Consider the following 17,083-nt stretch of genomic DNA (forward strand, 5'->3'; position numbering starts at 1 on the left):
ATGGCTTCACAATCAATCAAACAAGCAGACAAACTCACCTGGATTATTGACAGTGGGTGTACAAGTCACATGGCAAAAAATAAAAGCTTGTTCACTCATTTAGATAACTCTTTTAGAACTAAGGTGAAGCTTGGAAATGGTGAGTTGGTTCAAGCTAAGGGAAAAGGAACAGTTGTTGTGCAATCCAAGCAAGGTATTAAATGCATTCCTGATGTTCTTTACATCCCTTTCTTAGATCAAAACCTCTTAAGTGTTGCTCAAATGATTAAAAAGGATTATTCCTTATATTTCAAATATTTATGCTGTCATATTTATGATGTTAATGGCTGTGAATTGGTCAAGGTTAACATGATTGATAATAGTTTTCCCTTAGTGTCTACTGGTGTATCTCAACATGTGAATAGTGCTAAAATTGATGATTCTTGGATGTGGCATAGAAAGTTTGGGCATTATAATATGAATTCCTTAAGGTCTATGCAAAATCAAGACATGGTTAGGGATATGCCTGAAATCTCTATCTGTAATGAAGTATGTGATAATTGTCTATTTGGAAAATTGCACAAAAAATCCTTTCCAAGTAATTAGTCTAAAAGAGCTAGAAAGAAGTTGGAGTTAATCCATACTAATGTCTGTGGTCCCATGAGCATTCCTTCCTTAAGCCAAAACAAATATTTCATTTTGTTTATTGATGATTTGACAAGGATGACTTGGGTGTATTTTTTAAGCAAAAAGAGTCAAGTGTTCAATGTTTTTAAAAAATTCAAAGCTTTTGTTGAGAAGCAAAGTGGATGTGTCATTAAAGCTTTGAGGTCTGACAACGGAAAAGAGTACACTTCGAATGAATTTGATAAATTATGTGAGGAAGCTGGAATTAAGAATCAACTTTCAGTGCCTTACTCACCACAACAGAATGGAGTTTCTGAGAGGAAGAACAAAACTATTGTTGAAATGGCTAAATGCATGTTGAAGATGAAGGGACTTCCTAAAGAGTTTTGGGCTGAAGCTGAATATACAGCTATGTATTTACTGAACAGGTTGCCCAGTAGATCAGTTGAAGGTAAGACACCCATAGAAGCTTGGCTTAAGACTAAACCTTCTACAAAACATTTGAGGCTTTTTGGTTTTATCTGTTACATTCATATTCCTGATGCCAAGAGAGTTAAATTGGATGATAAAGCAGAGTTGGGAATCTTCTTGGGTTATGCAGCAACATCCAAGGGATATAGAATTTATAATATAAAAACAAAGAAAGTTGTGATATGCTGAGATGTACAAATTGATGAAGAAGCTTCTTGGGATTGGGATAGACAAGAAGTTATATGGAGGCATCAAACTCACAACCAAAAGTCAAATTCAGATTCTAGTGATATTGAAGTTGATGATGATGAAGCTTCCAATGTTGCTTCTGATGAAGATGTTGAAGACTAAACCTCTCTCTAAAATTTATGAGAGATGCAATTTGGTAAAGGCTGAACCTGTGACCTTTCAAGAAGCAATTCAGTTGGAAGAATGGCAACAAGCCATGAAGGAGGAGATTGCTTCAATTGAAAAGAATGATACTTGGGAACTCACCACTAAGCCAAAAGGGAGAAATGCTATTGGAGTTAAATGGATTTATAGAACTAAAGTAAATCCAGATGGCTCGGTATACAAACACAAAGCAAGGCTTGTGGTAAAGGGATATGCTCAGTTACCTGGTATAGATTATGGAGACCCTTTTGCACCTGTAGCTAGGCATGACATAATCAAATTGCTGCTGTCCCTTGCAGCTCAAAATGGGTGGTCAGTTTATCATCTAGATGTCAAATCTGCATTTTTGAATGGAATTCTTACTAAGGAAATTTATGTTCAGCAACCAGAGGGATTTGAAGTTATTGGGAAAGAAGACATGGTTTATAAGCTCAAAAAAGCACTTTATGGGCTCAAGCAAGCTCCAAGAACCTGGTATGCTAGAATTGACTCACACTTGACTCGTCATGGATTCAGGAGGAGTGACAATGAGCCAACTTTGTGTATAAAATCTGACAAGAATGGAGTTCAGCTGGTGGTCTCATTGTATGTAGATGATATGCTTGTGATTGGAAGTGAACACAAGTTTGTAACTGAATTCAAGAGGGATATGCAGCTGGAATTTGAGATGTCAGATTTGGGAATCATGAAGTATTTCTTGGGTCTGGAAATCCATCAAGAGGATGAGGGAATTTTCATTACTCAAGAGAAATATGCTTTTGATGTGCTAAGAAAATTCGACATGGAGAATTGCAAGTCTGTGCCAACTCCTCTCAATTAAAATGAGAAGTTAAGCAAGGATGATGGGGCAGAAAAGGCAGATTCTTCAGTGTATAGAAGTCTTATTGGAAGTTTGCTAAATTTGACAGCTTCTAGACCAGATTTAATGTACCCTGCTAATTTATTGTCTAGGTATATGCATTCACATAGTCAAATTCACTTAGCTACTGCTAAAAGAATATTGAGATACCTTAGAGGTTCTGCAGACTATGGTGTTTGGTATTTAAAGGGAAAGGAAGTTAAGCTTGAAGGTTTTGTGGATAGTAACTGGGCAGGCTGTTTGGATGATTTAAAAAGTACATATGGTTTTGTATTTTATGTGGGATCAGGTCCTATATCATGGAATTCAAAGAAGCAAGATGTGGTGGCACAATCTACTGTTGAAGCTTAGTATATATCAGCTGCTGCTACTGCAAATCAATCCATTTGGTTTAGAAAATTGATGGTTGATTTGGAAGTTGAACAAGTTGATCCTACTGTCATTTGGTGTGATAGCAAATCTGCAATTGCTATAGCTAATAATCCTATTCAGCATGGGAGGACTAAACATATTAAAGTGAAGTATCACTTTCTGAGGGAAGTTGAGAAGAATGCTGAGATTAAGTTGCTTCATTGCAAGTCTGAAATGCAACTTGCTGATATTCTGACCAAAGCTCTTCCTAAAAGTAGATTTGAAGAGATAAGGAAGAAGCTTGGAGTATCCAGGAAAACTCTCAAGGAGGAGTGTTGATGTAATGTGATTTTTCCTAGATACTTAGAAGTTATTTTGGTTTATGTTTATGTCCTCACAGCTGTGTATTTTGTACTGATGTAACAGCTCCTTTGGTCATGTATGATTGGGCTTAATTTGCTGCCTAATTTGCTAAGAGTTGTTATTTATTTACTGCTGTAGTTGTTAGAGCAGTAGGTGGTGTGTATTGACTGATGTAACTCTCTTTTTGCATATATATGACCTGTAAAATGAACTCTCCATATGAGAGAAGTATTATCTTCAAAAAACTGGTTCTTTGCAGTTTTTTATCTACTTACTCTGCTTTGTCTTCACTTCCAGAATTGTAACAGGTTCTAAAGAAGTTACTCATACAAAGAGATAGAATCTTGGTGGTTTTGTATATATATATTTCTGTTATTCTGTTCTTAATTTGGTTTACCTGAAAAGTACAAAACGCTGAGGTACCAGGGAGATGATATTCTGTTCCAGTCAAGTACTTCTACAAGGGATTCATGGCCATGCTAAATATGTTTTACGCGTTGTGTGGTCCACAATGAAGCAAAACAAACTTTGTATGTGATGCGGAACCAGAAAGTTTTTGGCTACTTGAATTTGATGTGTTGATAGCTCAAATCAATGTATTTTTCAGATTAAGCCATTTATATTACCTATGCACTTGTCTGACAAATATTTAAATTTGAGACTTCATAATAACGAAGATGACTCTCTTATCACCAAACTAAACTCATTTTTATATCTTAAGGTTCTGGAAAATGCAATTGAACCCGCTGCCAAACGCTTTCGTTTAAGACATCTCCAAAAAAGGCTTTAACGCCCGTTTGATTTCGCTTTTTGGGAAATCAGGCATGTTCGTTAACGGTATTATCGTTCAATGCGCTGTTGGCTGTATGAGTTAACTGGAAGAAATTTGACAAAGCAAAGTTGGTTGGACTGGCATTAGAGAATATGTCTTGTTTTTGTTTGTTAAAAGATCAGCAAACTCTATTGGCTACAACATTGAGTTTTATATCTGATTCTCAGAAGTATAAGGTCCTGTCTCTCTTATGACTATTTTGTAATGTTTGAGCCTCTAATATTATTAATGAGTTTATATTTTCTGAAAACAAAAAAGAAAGGGAAGAATATGGGGATTAAACCTGATGCTATTAGTCTCAATGCTTTAATTAAAGGATTTGTTAAAGAGAACTTGGAAGAAGCCAAGGATTGCTACTGTGAAATAGGGAACAGTGATTATATGCCTGATAAATTTCACATTTGCAGCACTGATTCCTTTTGTGTGGGGTTTGCTTTTGAGCTTTCCAATGTTATTATCAGCAGGAAGTGTTTCATTGACAAGGAATTGTTTGTTAGTTTGCGGCAGATGGATCAGTGAAGGATAATATATATATTTTTTATTTTTAATTTGATTGGACTGAAATATAAAATTCGAGAAATTTCATAATATTGTAGATGACTCAAATATTAATAAGTTTAATAAAACTTATTAGCAAGATAATATAATTATCATCTTATAAATTGACACCGTCTACAAATTAGTATTCTATTATTTGAAATAATTAAAAATAAAATGAATGTATTTATATTTTTTATTTTACTCTTATTTATAAAAAAAATATAAAATTTAAGAGTATTTTGAGATTTTAATATGAGAGTTTATTAAATTAATTAAAATCTTGTAAATCACATATTTTTTATATAAATTATTTTTTTTGTAAAATGATATTTCATTGATTTTTTCTAAATATAAAATAAAATAAAATTTAATCATTTTTTTCATTTAAATTTTCTAAATACACATATAGAGAAATTTTGAGGGGAAAAAAATGCAGCTGCATTTGAATGTTTGAATAATCAATATTCCTGATAACATTTTTGCCTTTTTGTTGGAGCATGGGATGATAGGATCAAAAGAAAAAAAAATCAAGAGTTTAAAAGAAATTGAAAGCCAAAGCCACTTTGGTGAATGTGTCCCATTTAAAAATGTCATTATTGTAGACATTGTGCCGATGATAATCAACATTTTTCCAGCTCGTTGTAATTATTATTATTTTTTTAATTAGCCACATGGTGTATGAGACTAATTCATATAACTAAACTCAACTCAATAAAATTTTTATCTCAAAAATTTAAAATCGATTATATGAATTATCTTTTTTCATTCTAAATGATTGTGTTAAATCTTTAAAAATGTATAATTCTTCTAGATCATATTGTACTACTCTTTTAAACTAATTCCATCCAAATTAACTCTTTTTCTCTCATTAATTTAATTTTCATTGAACTTACCATGTATATATTCTATATGTGAGACTAATTCATATTCAACATTATAGTAATATTTAGATAAAATTTTTTTAATAAAAATAATTTTAAAATTTAAACTCTTAATCTTACTTAAAAACTAGCCACGTAGCTCATTGTACTTGTTTAAATTATGAGTTCTAATGATCAAAAGTCAAAAACAACCGCAGAATATGTAATACATGAACACACAGTTTCTACTGCGTGTTTTATTTAAGAGGTCACCATTCCAGAATTCAATGATGATGCGAAGGGCCACAAAGCAATTTCACAATTGTAGAGAAAGAACAGACGGAATGTTTATTCAGTGGCTTTCCTTCATTTTCTCAATAATATGGAAAGAATACACAGAATGTTTAGTGGCTTTCCTTTCTTTTCTCCACTTGTTTTCAAATTCCTGACGATACCTTGACGTATATTAAATGTTGTCCCTGTCCAATCCATTCGGAGAGATATAAACAGAAAATTATTGTATAATCTCTGCATTCTAATGAAATTATTTATTTATTTTTTTATTTAAATAAATATATTATTTCTTAACATACATTTAATTGAGATTTAATTAATAAAATTTTAAACTTTTAAGTTATAATGTCTTTTATCATCATATATATAAATAAGTTTCGACATCTATTTAAGTATGCTTTTTATACTTTAAAAGAAATATTATTTTATTATCATCTCTTAAATATCATCGATATCTTGAGTGTTACAGTGACTTTTATTCTTAATTTTAGACAACCCAAGATTAATTTTCAAGCATTCAATAATTTTGAATAGATTAAGTAATCTCAATTAATTCATTATTCCATGTTCGTTTGTGGCTGAGGCGATTGAGTATATTCAAGGTTCTTGACGAAATAGTCAATTATTGGTTGATTTTTTTTTTGGTATATTTTTACTTAGATGTTGCCACAGCACTATATTAAACTGAAAAGGGTCCAGAATTGATAATTTTGATTTAAGATTTATTAAAACCAAAATCGCATGACGCTATTTTGATTTTAGTTTTAATTTAATTTTGGAATTATTTTAGATTCATCAAATTTAAAGATTGAATTTTTTTAAAAAAAAAATAAAGTTATAATTAAAAAAATTAAATTAATCGATTTTAGATTAATTCAAATTTAATTTTAATTAATTTTAATCCAATTTTGAATTATGAGATTTTTAAATTCTTTTTTATTCTAATAAATTATTTTCATTCATTTTTATCTATTATTTTGTAAAAATGATTTTACTTATATTTATTTATTATTCTAATAATATAAAAGAATATTAATTGTTTTTTATAATTTATCTTTGTCATCTTCTAATCGCAATTATTGTGAAAGAGAAGAGAGAATGTATGCGGAGCGGCTTTCTTTTTCTTTTCCGCTTGTTTCCAAATTCCACTCTATTTCATTTAAAATGATGTTGTCCATTTTACTTCAGAGGGCCATATATATAGTTCAATTAGATCTCCAAAATTACAAAATTTAGTATTTTATCTTTAAATTTCAATTAGCTAAAATTATTACTTGGATTTCTTTTTCTTTGTTGTATTTCAACTCGGATGATAATCGAAATTGGTCTAAAATTTCAAGATTTAAATTTAAAAGAAATAGAATCAAAATTATAATACTCTAATTTCAGTTTTAATTTCAATTTAATTCTAATTTTGATTTCAGTTTGATTAAATTCAAATGTTGAAATTTAAACCCTTGAATTACAAATTTTTTTAAATTTCAATGGGTGAGAAAATATTTCTTATTAATTTTTTAATTTATTTGTCTTCTATTTAAATTTAAATTTAAGACTTTATCATCTTAAAAATATTTCAGCATCTCTTTCTAGATTCTTGTGGTTTAGAAAAGTAAATCATGCTACTTCACTTGCAAAAATAACTAGAAAGTTTAAACGAAGTTGATTATGGGGTTAATTTTTGTCCGTCCGTCAATTTTCGAGGTATATTTTGTACACCCAGAAGAAGGTTTTACTGGATTTTTTCCTATCCAGGATGTCCATAGATCAGTTTTGAAGTTGCAACAACAACTTAAATGGAGATTTAATGGGATTCGGGCATTTAAAATTTTTATGTAATATTTTTGAAGTTGAGTAATTTTATAATAAAAAAATAAAAATAAAAGATGAAAGTATAAAGAGACGATTGGTAGAAATTAGCCTGGTTGTTGCACAAGGAATGGTAATGGTGGAACTTGCTGTGAGAATTTTTCAGCAGCCTTCGAGTACCAGAAAATATTGTGGGATTATAGGCTTAGGAGCCCAAAAATTAAGGGGAGGGAGAGAGAAATTTTCTTTTATTTTTTTAATAGACAGCATTGCATTAAACATGATAATATGAGGAATGATACAATAGGTTCAGCAAAAAATTACAAGAAGATAATCATAAAATGTTAGGATGTGAGTCTGTGTTGGCCATTTTGATGAGAAATCATGAAGAAGGTAGAATCTAAATCTATGTAATCTAGGAATCAAAACTCGAAACCCCCCAACGGATCAATGATATTGAATACTGATAATTGATACAATTGAAAATTGGGGTACTAGATCCCAAGGAAGCAGAAGGGTTAGACGTTAGGAGTTTCGAGGGCTTTTTTTTTTTAAGTCTATAAATGATAATGAGTAAAACGTTCATAAAATTATCGATGAGTTTTAATTTAATAATACAAGTTGTAGTTTTTAGAATCGTAAAATTTTAAGTTCAAATCTTAGTTGAAAAAAATTATATTAAATTATTTTTAAAATTTAAAATAATTAAATTTAGATTCATTTAACATTTTTATTATTTATGCTCACCATTAATTTAATTAATTACTATTATCTGAATATTACTAAACTTATCCAACTAAATCTGTTTAATTTTATATTTTTAATTATTAATTGATAATTTCTATTTTAAAATTTATAAATCAGATTATAAATATTTTATATTTAATTAACAATTTATATAAATATTTTAATAAACGCTTAATATATAATCTTAAACTGTACATAAGTGCTAATTATTAAATTTAAATTTATTTTAAATTCAATAATATATTATTCGATTAAAATAAAATCAAATTAAATATTTAAAGGTTACTATAACTATAGCTAACATTTGAGCTGAAACAATAATTTTAGTCTCAATTAATTCATTATGTCATGTTTCGCATGAATTTTCCTTTTTCTTTTTTTTTTTCTCCTGATTGATTATATTTAATGTTCCTAACGAAATAGCTCTAATTATTAGTTGGATTTCTTTTTCTTTATTGTATTTCTATTAGGTGTTCGGTTTTGGTTTCAGAACGGTTCTAGATAAAAATTAGAATAGGAATCAAACCTTTAGTTCTTTTAATTTTAAGAATCAAATTTGAAACCAAACTTTAATTTCGGTTTGATGCTATATAAGTAATTTCGATATAATTCTGATTCTAGTTTTAGTTCTTTTTTATCTTGATTTTTATACCTAAAGTTACAATATTCATGTGTTAATTTTCAAATAGAAAATATAATATTAAATTTCTAATATAAAAATAACAATAAAAATAATAACACTAACATTAAAATAATAATATTAATATCAAAATTATATCTTTAATAAGAATTTTATGCTATCTTTTATGTATTTCTTAATTATATAGTTTTTAATTAAAAGATACATATATAATTAAAAATTAAAAAATATATTATACAACTAACATGTAATAATAATCATATAATTAAGGATTATAATTATAAGATGATTTAATATATATATATATATATATATATATATATATATATATATATATATAATATGCTTGATGAAAAATTATAACTGAATCAAAATAATAAATATAAATTTGGTTCAGTGTTTAAAGAAATGATAATTTTTTTTTTCATTCTAATACTATTCGATGTGGTTTTTCAATTAAATTTGAAACTTTATAAATTGTGTACAACACTAATTTCTATGCAGAATTGGCCATAAGATTGAATCCGACTGAAATTAATATGAAATTAGCGGTTCTAATTCAAAATTTTGAGAGATTAAAATCAGAACTACATGATTCTAATTTCGATGTAGTTTTAATTATATTTCTTATTTTTTTTTCTGAAGTTTTAATTAGATTTCAATTTGATCAAATGTAATGTTTGAAATATTTTTCAGATTTATTATTTTTTGAAAATTTAATTTTAACTCAAAAAAATCAAACTATAATGGATTTTAATCCATTTTAAATCTAATTTCAAATAATTAAATTTTAATTGATTACTGCCTTGGCGGGTGTATTTCCTGATTTCTGACCTTCCTTCTCATGCCCAAACTTGCGTAGTTAGAAAATGCTACAGAATGTTGTTAATTACTTTATTAAAAAAATAAATTATGGCTCTTGCTTTGTATTCTAATTGATGAAAAATTAAAAAATATATATATTTGTATTATATATTTCATAATTAAAAAATTATAGAAATTTAATTAAAAAAGAAAGTATGAGCGTCCTACACATAAATGTATAGTTAGCGGTCCAACATATAAAATCCCACTAATTAATGAGGGAAAAAAAAACAATTATAATGAAAAAAACACTAAAAATGTCATGAGATAATGACTTAATATTATAATTAATGTGCAATTCTATTTATTAATCAATACTAAAAAGATTTTGAATCTATAAATGAGTTTTAAACTAATAATATTAAAGTCAAATTTTCTAATTTTAGAATTATATAAATTCTCTATTTTAGTTTCAACTGAAATTAAATTTACGAAAACAAAAAATTAATTATCATTTTAGTAATATAACTCATTTCGGCTTCTTGTTTAATCCTAAATCGATATGGGATGACACATTCCCTCACAGATGAATGTCTAAAATGAGAAGTTTGACATGTATAAACATTTGTTGTATCGAAATTAAGTTTATTCACACATGAATATTTAGAGTAAGAAATTTACATGTACGAATATCTGTTAGGTCGAAATTAACATTTTAGATATAAACATCTGCAGATTGCTTATGGCTTTATATTTAGACATCTTGTTTAATCCTAAATCGATATAAGAAAATACATCTCTCACATATGAATATCTCTGTGAATTGCTCAAATCTTTATATTTAAATCTCTTGTCTAACCCTAAATGATATAGGACAACACACTCCTTTAGGTATGAACATGTCTATAACTTGCTTAAGTCTTTATATTTAAATTTTTTGCTTAATCCCAAACCGATATAAAACACACACTCATCATGTATAGATATAAATACACATAAATAGCTCAACATCGAAATAAGAGTTTGACTTTAATACTATGTAAAGAAAATAAATTGAAATTAACTGAACTTCAAAAGTTAATTAAATGAGAGAATTACCCAACTAGTCTTAATCAATGTGGGAAAAATTTTGCCTTGCTTAACCCAAATAAAGTAAACATGATGTTAGAATATTAATAAAATGACTTTATTTTATCGTTTTATTTGTTTTCTTGTTTTCTTTGGCATGAAAACTTAAATCACATGCAGCATAGAACATTCCTAGATTGCTTCTTTGATCCACTCAAGGTGGGCTAGGAAAATTCCATAGACGCAGATAATTTTTATGGATTCATAATTTTTTATATATATATTTCGTAAACATGCTTTATTATAGTTAAATAATTTTAAAATTTAAATTAAAAAAATAAATGATTGAGATTTTTTTTTTCACAGATAACCACATATTTCTTAAAACTTAAATTTCATACATTATGTTTATACAAAAAATGAGAGTATCCAAACCCAATTCGAATTTATTGAGAACTTGAATTTTTTTTTTTAATATATATAATTGCTATCTTCATGCCTCAAGCAGCTGGCTAGAGTTGCCTTCGCCCTAAACATTTTTAAAATTATTTTATAAATATAATGAGTTGTTTTTATATTAAAATTTATAATAACCTTTATAAATATTTATAAAAATATGAAATAAATGAAATATTTTTTTTTTATTAATTGGTCCCCTCAAAATTTTTATTTGTCTTTAATAATTTGTATTTTATTTTTAAATCAAAACATTAAAATTATTTACTTGCCATTAATAAGTACAAAGTTCAATTAAAAATTAATTAGGATTTTTTCTATTTTTATTTTTTCTCTAATAATTTCCTATAAATATTTTTTTTTATCTTTCCTCTCATTTTACTTTCTCTCATTTATTTTATTCTAATTAAAAAATTATTTTATTTACATAAATACAAGTAGAAAAAATTAGCGATATTTCAACTCTCATACAAATTTTGGATTGATCAACTTAAATATATATTTATTTTTATATAATAAATTTAATTTATTATTTTACTAAACTCTAATTTTTCATTTTCTTTTAATTTTATTAATGATTATTATTTTTTTAATCTTATGCCATCATGTCATATAATTTAGTTATTTGAGGTTTATATTTATTTTTTACTTCTGAATCTATGAATTTTATATAAGAATTTGATATAATATTTTGATGCTATTTTTTATTGTCCAAATAATATAATTTGTATTATGAAGTTATATAATAATAAAAAAATAATTTTGTAATACTTATATATATTTTAGAGATTTTATTATAATTTTTTTAATCAATAAATAATTCTTACAATTGATTATTTTGTATTATTTTTATTTATTATATATTACCCTATATGTATATATATAAATATGTAAACCCCTACCCTCAGGAAACTATGAAAGCAATTTCATGCTGAATTATGGCATTCAACCATTTATAATTCATTTCTATTCTTTTTTTTTTCAAATTGCAATTAAAAGAGATAATGGATCAAAGCTTTATATCATTTTAATTTGTTTTCATGTGTTGATTATTAGATTCATATAATTTAGTAGTTAATTATGCATCTCATTTGCTAGATGCCAAACGTTCTAAAGAAAATTTACAATATATATATATATATATATATATATATATATATATATATATATATATATATATATATATATATATATATACACCACATTTTTTAATCTTTTAAAATCTCTTGACCATGTTTTCCAATAATAATTTAATTTGTACATTTAAATGACGATTCATTTAATCATTTTGGTTATAACAACACTATAGTCACATGTAATATATATGAACACATTTTCTGTTTTTCAAATTAGAAAATGATTTTTTGAATGACATTTTCATAAAAATAATTATTAGAGTTTTAATAACTATTTTAATAATAATTTTCTATTTCAATGGAAGAAGTCACTCATATTTAGTCACATAAATCCATAAAACAGACAACAATGAATGGCCATTATTAGACTTGCTAGTAGTTCAATTATCAAGTGTATGCTTTCATACATAATGTATTTTTGATATCTATATCTATATATTTATATAAATATAATAAAGTTAAGCACTAAAATAGGTTGGTGCCACGTTTATATCAAGAAAATCACATCAAATATTAAAAAATAAAATTCTCTTCTTCTTTTGATTTCTTAGACTTTTTTATTTCTCTTGTTCATTTAAAAAATTTATAATAATTATTATAATTTAATTAATATTAAGAAAATTAAGAGTTATATGATTATAAACTATACAAACTAAAGCCACCTTTTCATTGTCCACAATAAATAAAATCATGTACTTAATTTATTGTAATAAAAAATTTATGACAATAGTTACAATTTAATTAATATTACAAAAATTAAGAATCATAATCACAAATTATATAAATCAATAACACACATCAAAAATTAAATTAAGTGGAATACAGTATTTAACCACGATTTTCTCTCAAACGTAATGAATGATATTTTAGTAACCAAGGCATTAAAATAAAACAATTTGCACAAACATTACTAAGATAATCTTCGTCTTATTAAAATTTATTTACATACATTTTATTAGCACCTTATTTTTGTTCTTTATTTTTTTTCAATTTATATTTATTTTTCATATTTACTTTCTTTATATTTTCATAGTTGCTTTTATAAATATTTCTTCAAATATTTCAAATAAATTAAATATAAATATAGAGAACATTATATAGCTATATCTTTATTATACCTGCGCAACGCGCGAGCAAAAGGCTAATTGTAGAAAATCATAAAAATTTCCATTTTTTTTTTTGAAATCTAGAGTAAAAATAATATAATTTTTTCAGAAATTGTATTTTCAAAAACATCTTGTATGGGTATTATTGTCCACAAAATTAACAAGTTGGCTGTTGTATCCAAAAACATTCTCTCTTTTGCGCATCTGGTTCTATACAGTTGCACTGAAATATCTTATATATACTAGTCGGTTCTGCCTTGTCTTCCATATAAAACATCCCTTACTTTCCTGTCCTACTTGTTCTACTGTATACTTCATTAGCTCAAGCTGTAAAGTTAATTAATTATGGGCTCGAAGGTTAACCTTATTGCTTGTAACATTTCCAAAGATCACACATCGGGTTCTGCTCCCTGCATTGAAATAAACTATCTCATTGGTTCCCTCAGCAGTAGGGTATATGTATCCTCCATTCATCTAATATATGTGTGTGTGTTTTTATAGTTTAATTAGAAAATTCAAGGATTTCGAACCTTTTTCATTTCCCTCCTTGAATTGCAGGAAGATTTTCTCATTGAGCATGAGAAAAAATTGAAGGCATTCAAGAATATGCTGAAAAAAGAAGGAGAAGATGCCGCATTTCAAGGTCTGGCTGTGGTTGATGCTATCCAACGTCTTGGCATTGAGTATCATTTCCAGGAGGAGATCAATGAAATTTTACGTAGGCATTATATGATAGTCAGCACTCATAATTATGATATTAATCTCCATGAATCTGCCCTTCGCTTTCGACTTTTGAGACAAGATCCGTTACTATGTGCCTGCAGGTTAATTCTTTTTTTTTGTTTTTTGGAACTGCATCCAGGTTAATTCTTGTTTTGTATATATTATGTACATTATTATTTGATTTGGGTTAGATCACTTAATAATAATTTTTTCGTAATGGGTACTACAGAAGTGTTCAACAGCTTTAAGGACGAGGAAGGGAAATTTAAGCAAGAACTAAGTGGTGACATCAAGGGATTAATGGGTTTATACGAAGCTTCACAGCTTAATATAGAAGGAGAAGATATGCTCCATGAAGCTGGAGGCTACAGTTACCGTCTTTTGAAATCATACGTGACATGTCTCGGCTATCCTCAAGATAGGGCAGTAGTAGAGCATACATTGAAATATCCCCACCACAAAAGTCTCCCAAAGTTCATGGCCAAAGACTTCATTATTAGAAATTTGCAACGGGCAAATGAGTGGATGAAAGAATTGCAAGAACTTGCAATGATTGATTTTGAGATGGTCCAATCTCAACACCAGCAAGAAATTCTTCGAATTTCAGAGTGAGTTGAGTTTTGCAGTTATAATCTATTCCTATTAGTTCTGTTTTCACTTTGAAAATCTTTAAAGGGGGAGATGAGGCTGTAGGAAATAAAGGAAGTTTTGAGTTAGAATCTCCTTATCAACTTATTATAAAATTAATTACTTTTATCTTAAAAATGGAGTGTTACCTCTTACTGTGTAGCATACAATTATTATTATCACTACCCATAATAAACTAAGGTCGCAATAGAACCGATCTCATTTGTTGGGGTAAATTAAACTTATTTAGGTGGTGGAAAGAGCTGGGTCTGAACAAGGAGTTGAAGTTTGCAAGAGACCAACCTCTTAAATGGTACATATGGTCAAATCAATGATAACCCTCACAGATCCAAACTTGTCAGAGCAAAGGATGGACCTCATAAAACCCATCTCTTTTATTTACATGATCGATGATATTTTTGATGTTCATGGGACTCTGGAAGATCTCACTCTCTTCACACAAGTCGTTCACAGGTAATGTTATTAGTATTCGAATTCTGATTAGAACAACTAAATAAAAGATTTTTTTGAAATTAATTCCACTTGGTAAATACCTTAATTTTTTTTTTCGTTTTTTAGATGGGACATCACTGCCACTGAACAGCCACCAGACTACATGAGGAAATGTTTCAATGCTCTTAACGACGTCATTAATGAAATCAGCTTCTCAAGGTCTATAAACGGCATGGCTGGAACCCTCTGCTCTCTCTACGAAATGGGGTAGATTTAACAATATCAGTTTGGAATTAATCATAATCACAAAGAACAACTAATAAACTATTCTTGATTGTGACAGTGGGCATGCTTGTGCAATGCATTTCTAGTCGAAGTGAAATGGTTTGCTTCTGGAGATTTGCCAAATGCTGACGAGTACTTGAAGAATGGGATTTCGAGTTCAGGTGTACATGCCGTTCTGGTTCACCTTTCTTTCTGTTAGGTCAAGGTATAACCAAGGAAAATGTGGAATTGATCGATTCCAATCCAGGCATAATATCTTCTACTGACAAGTATCAAATGAAAAGCTAGTTTATTATTAAAAAACATATTAGACTCGTCGCATATAGGGCAGGCCATTGGACTGTCTTTGGATTTCAGAGGTAAGGGGACCAGGACTCATGATTTTCGATTACAGGGATCAGGATCAGAACTGGGGTCAGATCTAATATCTCTTTAGTCTCGACTTTCGTTTGATTTGATACAATTCAGTTCATTTTAATTTTAATTAAATATAACGATGTTTAAAAAGAGGGAAAAAAAAAATTTCGCCGTAAACTTGAATTGATTGATTCATATTTAATTCAAATTCGATTTTGATAAATTTGGTTTGATCAATTTCAATCTAACTTTTAAAAGTAACCAATTTCAATTTTTATTTTAAATGGAATCATAACTACCTTTAGTTATATAAAATGAAATTGATGTTATTTATTTTTTTTCATTTAACTTTGATTTTAACTTCAACTCAAAATTTTAATCTAGCACTATATATATCTTTATTTTATTTTATGAAAATAAAAATTCACTAATTAAAAATACAGTATAAAATATTTAAAAAAAATCCAATAAATCCTTATATTTTTGGTTAAGGGCCAAATAAGTTTAAAATCAAGTTTTGAATTAAATAAAGACAGAGCTTTATAAATTTTTTTGGCAAAACAATATTTTCTCTAATTTTTTAATAAAAAATATTAAAATAATAATTTTAATATTAAATAGTATTTGTTCATCATATTCTTCAATATTTTAAATTTTATTTTAATTAAAATAGCAAATAATTTTTAATATTTGAAATTAAAAAAATAATATTTTATTAGATGAGAACTTATTTGGCTTCAATTAAAAAGTATAGTAGCCTATTTGACACAAAATTAATTTTGAACTTATTTATCCCTCGATTGAAAACGTATGAACTTTTTTTTTTATTATATTTTTACATTAATAAAATTAAGAGAAAAAAAAAAGTAAAGAAACTGAAAAGAGAGAGGAAAAAAATATAAATGCTTTATGATGACATTGTTTTTAAAGTTAATGAATATTTTCTAAAATTATTAAGGCATACATATATTAAGTGCAAACATTAAACAACAGTAGCAATAATCAATACTGAGACACAACACAACAAACAAGCCCAGAAGTTGCTCTATTTTTATCACGACCCAATCTATAGGCCAGACCGGCACTAGAATCTGGGCCAGCCTAAAGCCCCTGAGGTCCGTAGTAAGCCTAACTATTCCTCAACCCAACTCTAAGGCCATTTGGGTCCAAGTTTAAGAATTCAACTAGACAGAGTCCGGCCATAAAATGGACATTTCAACGGGGAGTTTTTGACTCACCCAACCTGTAAACACAATATATAATCAATTGGGGAGCTTAGCTCACCCTCCACATACTCAAATGTCAC

The 17,083-nt window shown here is 27.6% G+C and overlaps 1 protein-coding gene and 1 pseudogene across 1 annotated transcript; both read left to right on the forward strand.

Moving 5' to 3' along the window:
• On the forward strand, window positions 1-1,266 carry LOC131175917 (uncharacterized). The gene is made up of 2 exons (XM_058140614.1): window positions 1-528; window positions 781-1,266. Exons 1-2 carry the CDS (start codon window positions 1-3, stop codon window positions 1,264-1,266), a joined length of 1,014 nt encoding a protein of 337 aa, XP_057996597.1.
• A 1,465-nt stretch (window positions 1,267-2,731) lies between these two features.
• Window positions 2,732-15,708, forward strand: LOC110654892 ((3S,6E)-nerolidol synthase 1-like; annotated as a pseudogene).
• The last annotated feature ends 1,375 nt before the right edge of the window (window positions 15,709-17,083 follow it).

Source organism: Hevea brasiliensis, chromosome 18 (assembly GCF_030052815.1).
Source record: "Hevea brasiliensis isolate MT/VB/25A 57/8 chromosome 18, ASM3005281v1, whole genome shotgun sequence".
Taxonomy (NCBI): Eukaryota; Viridiplantae; Streptophyta; class Magnoliopsida; order Malpighiales; family Euphorbiaceae; genus Hevea; species Hevea brasiliensis.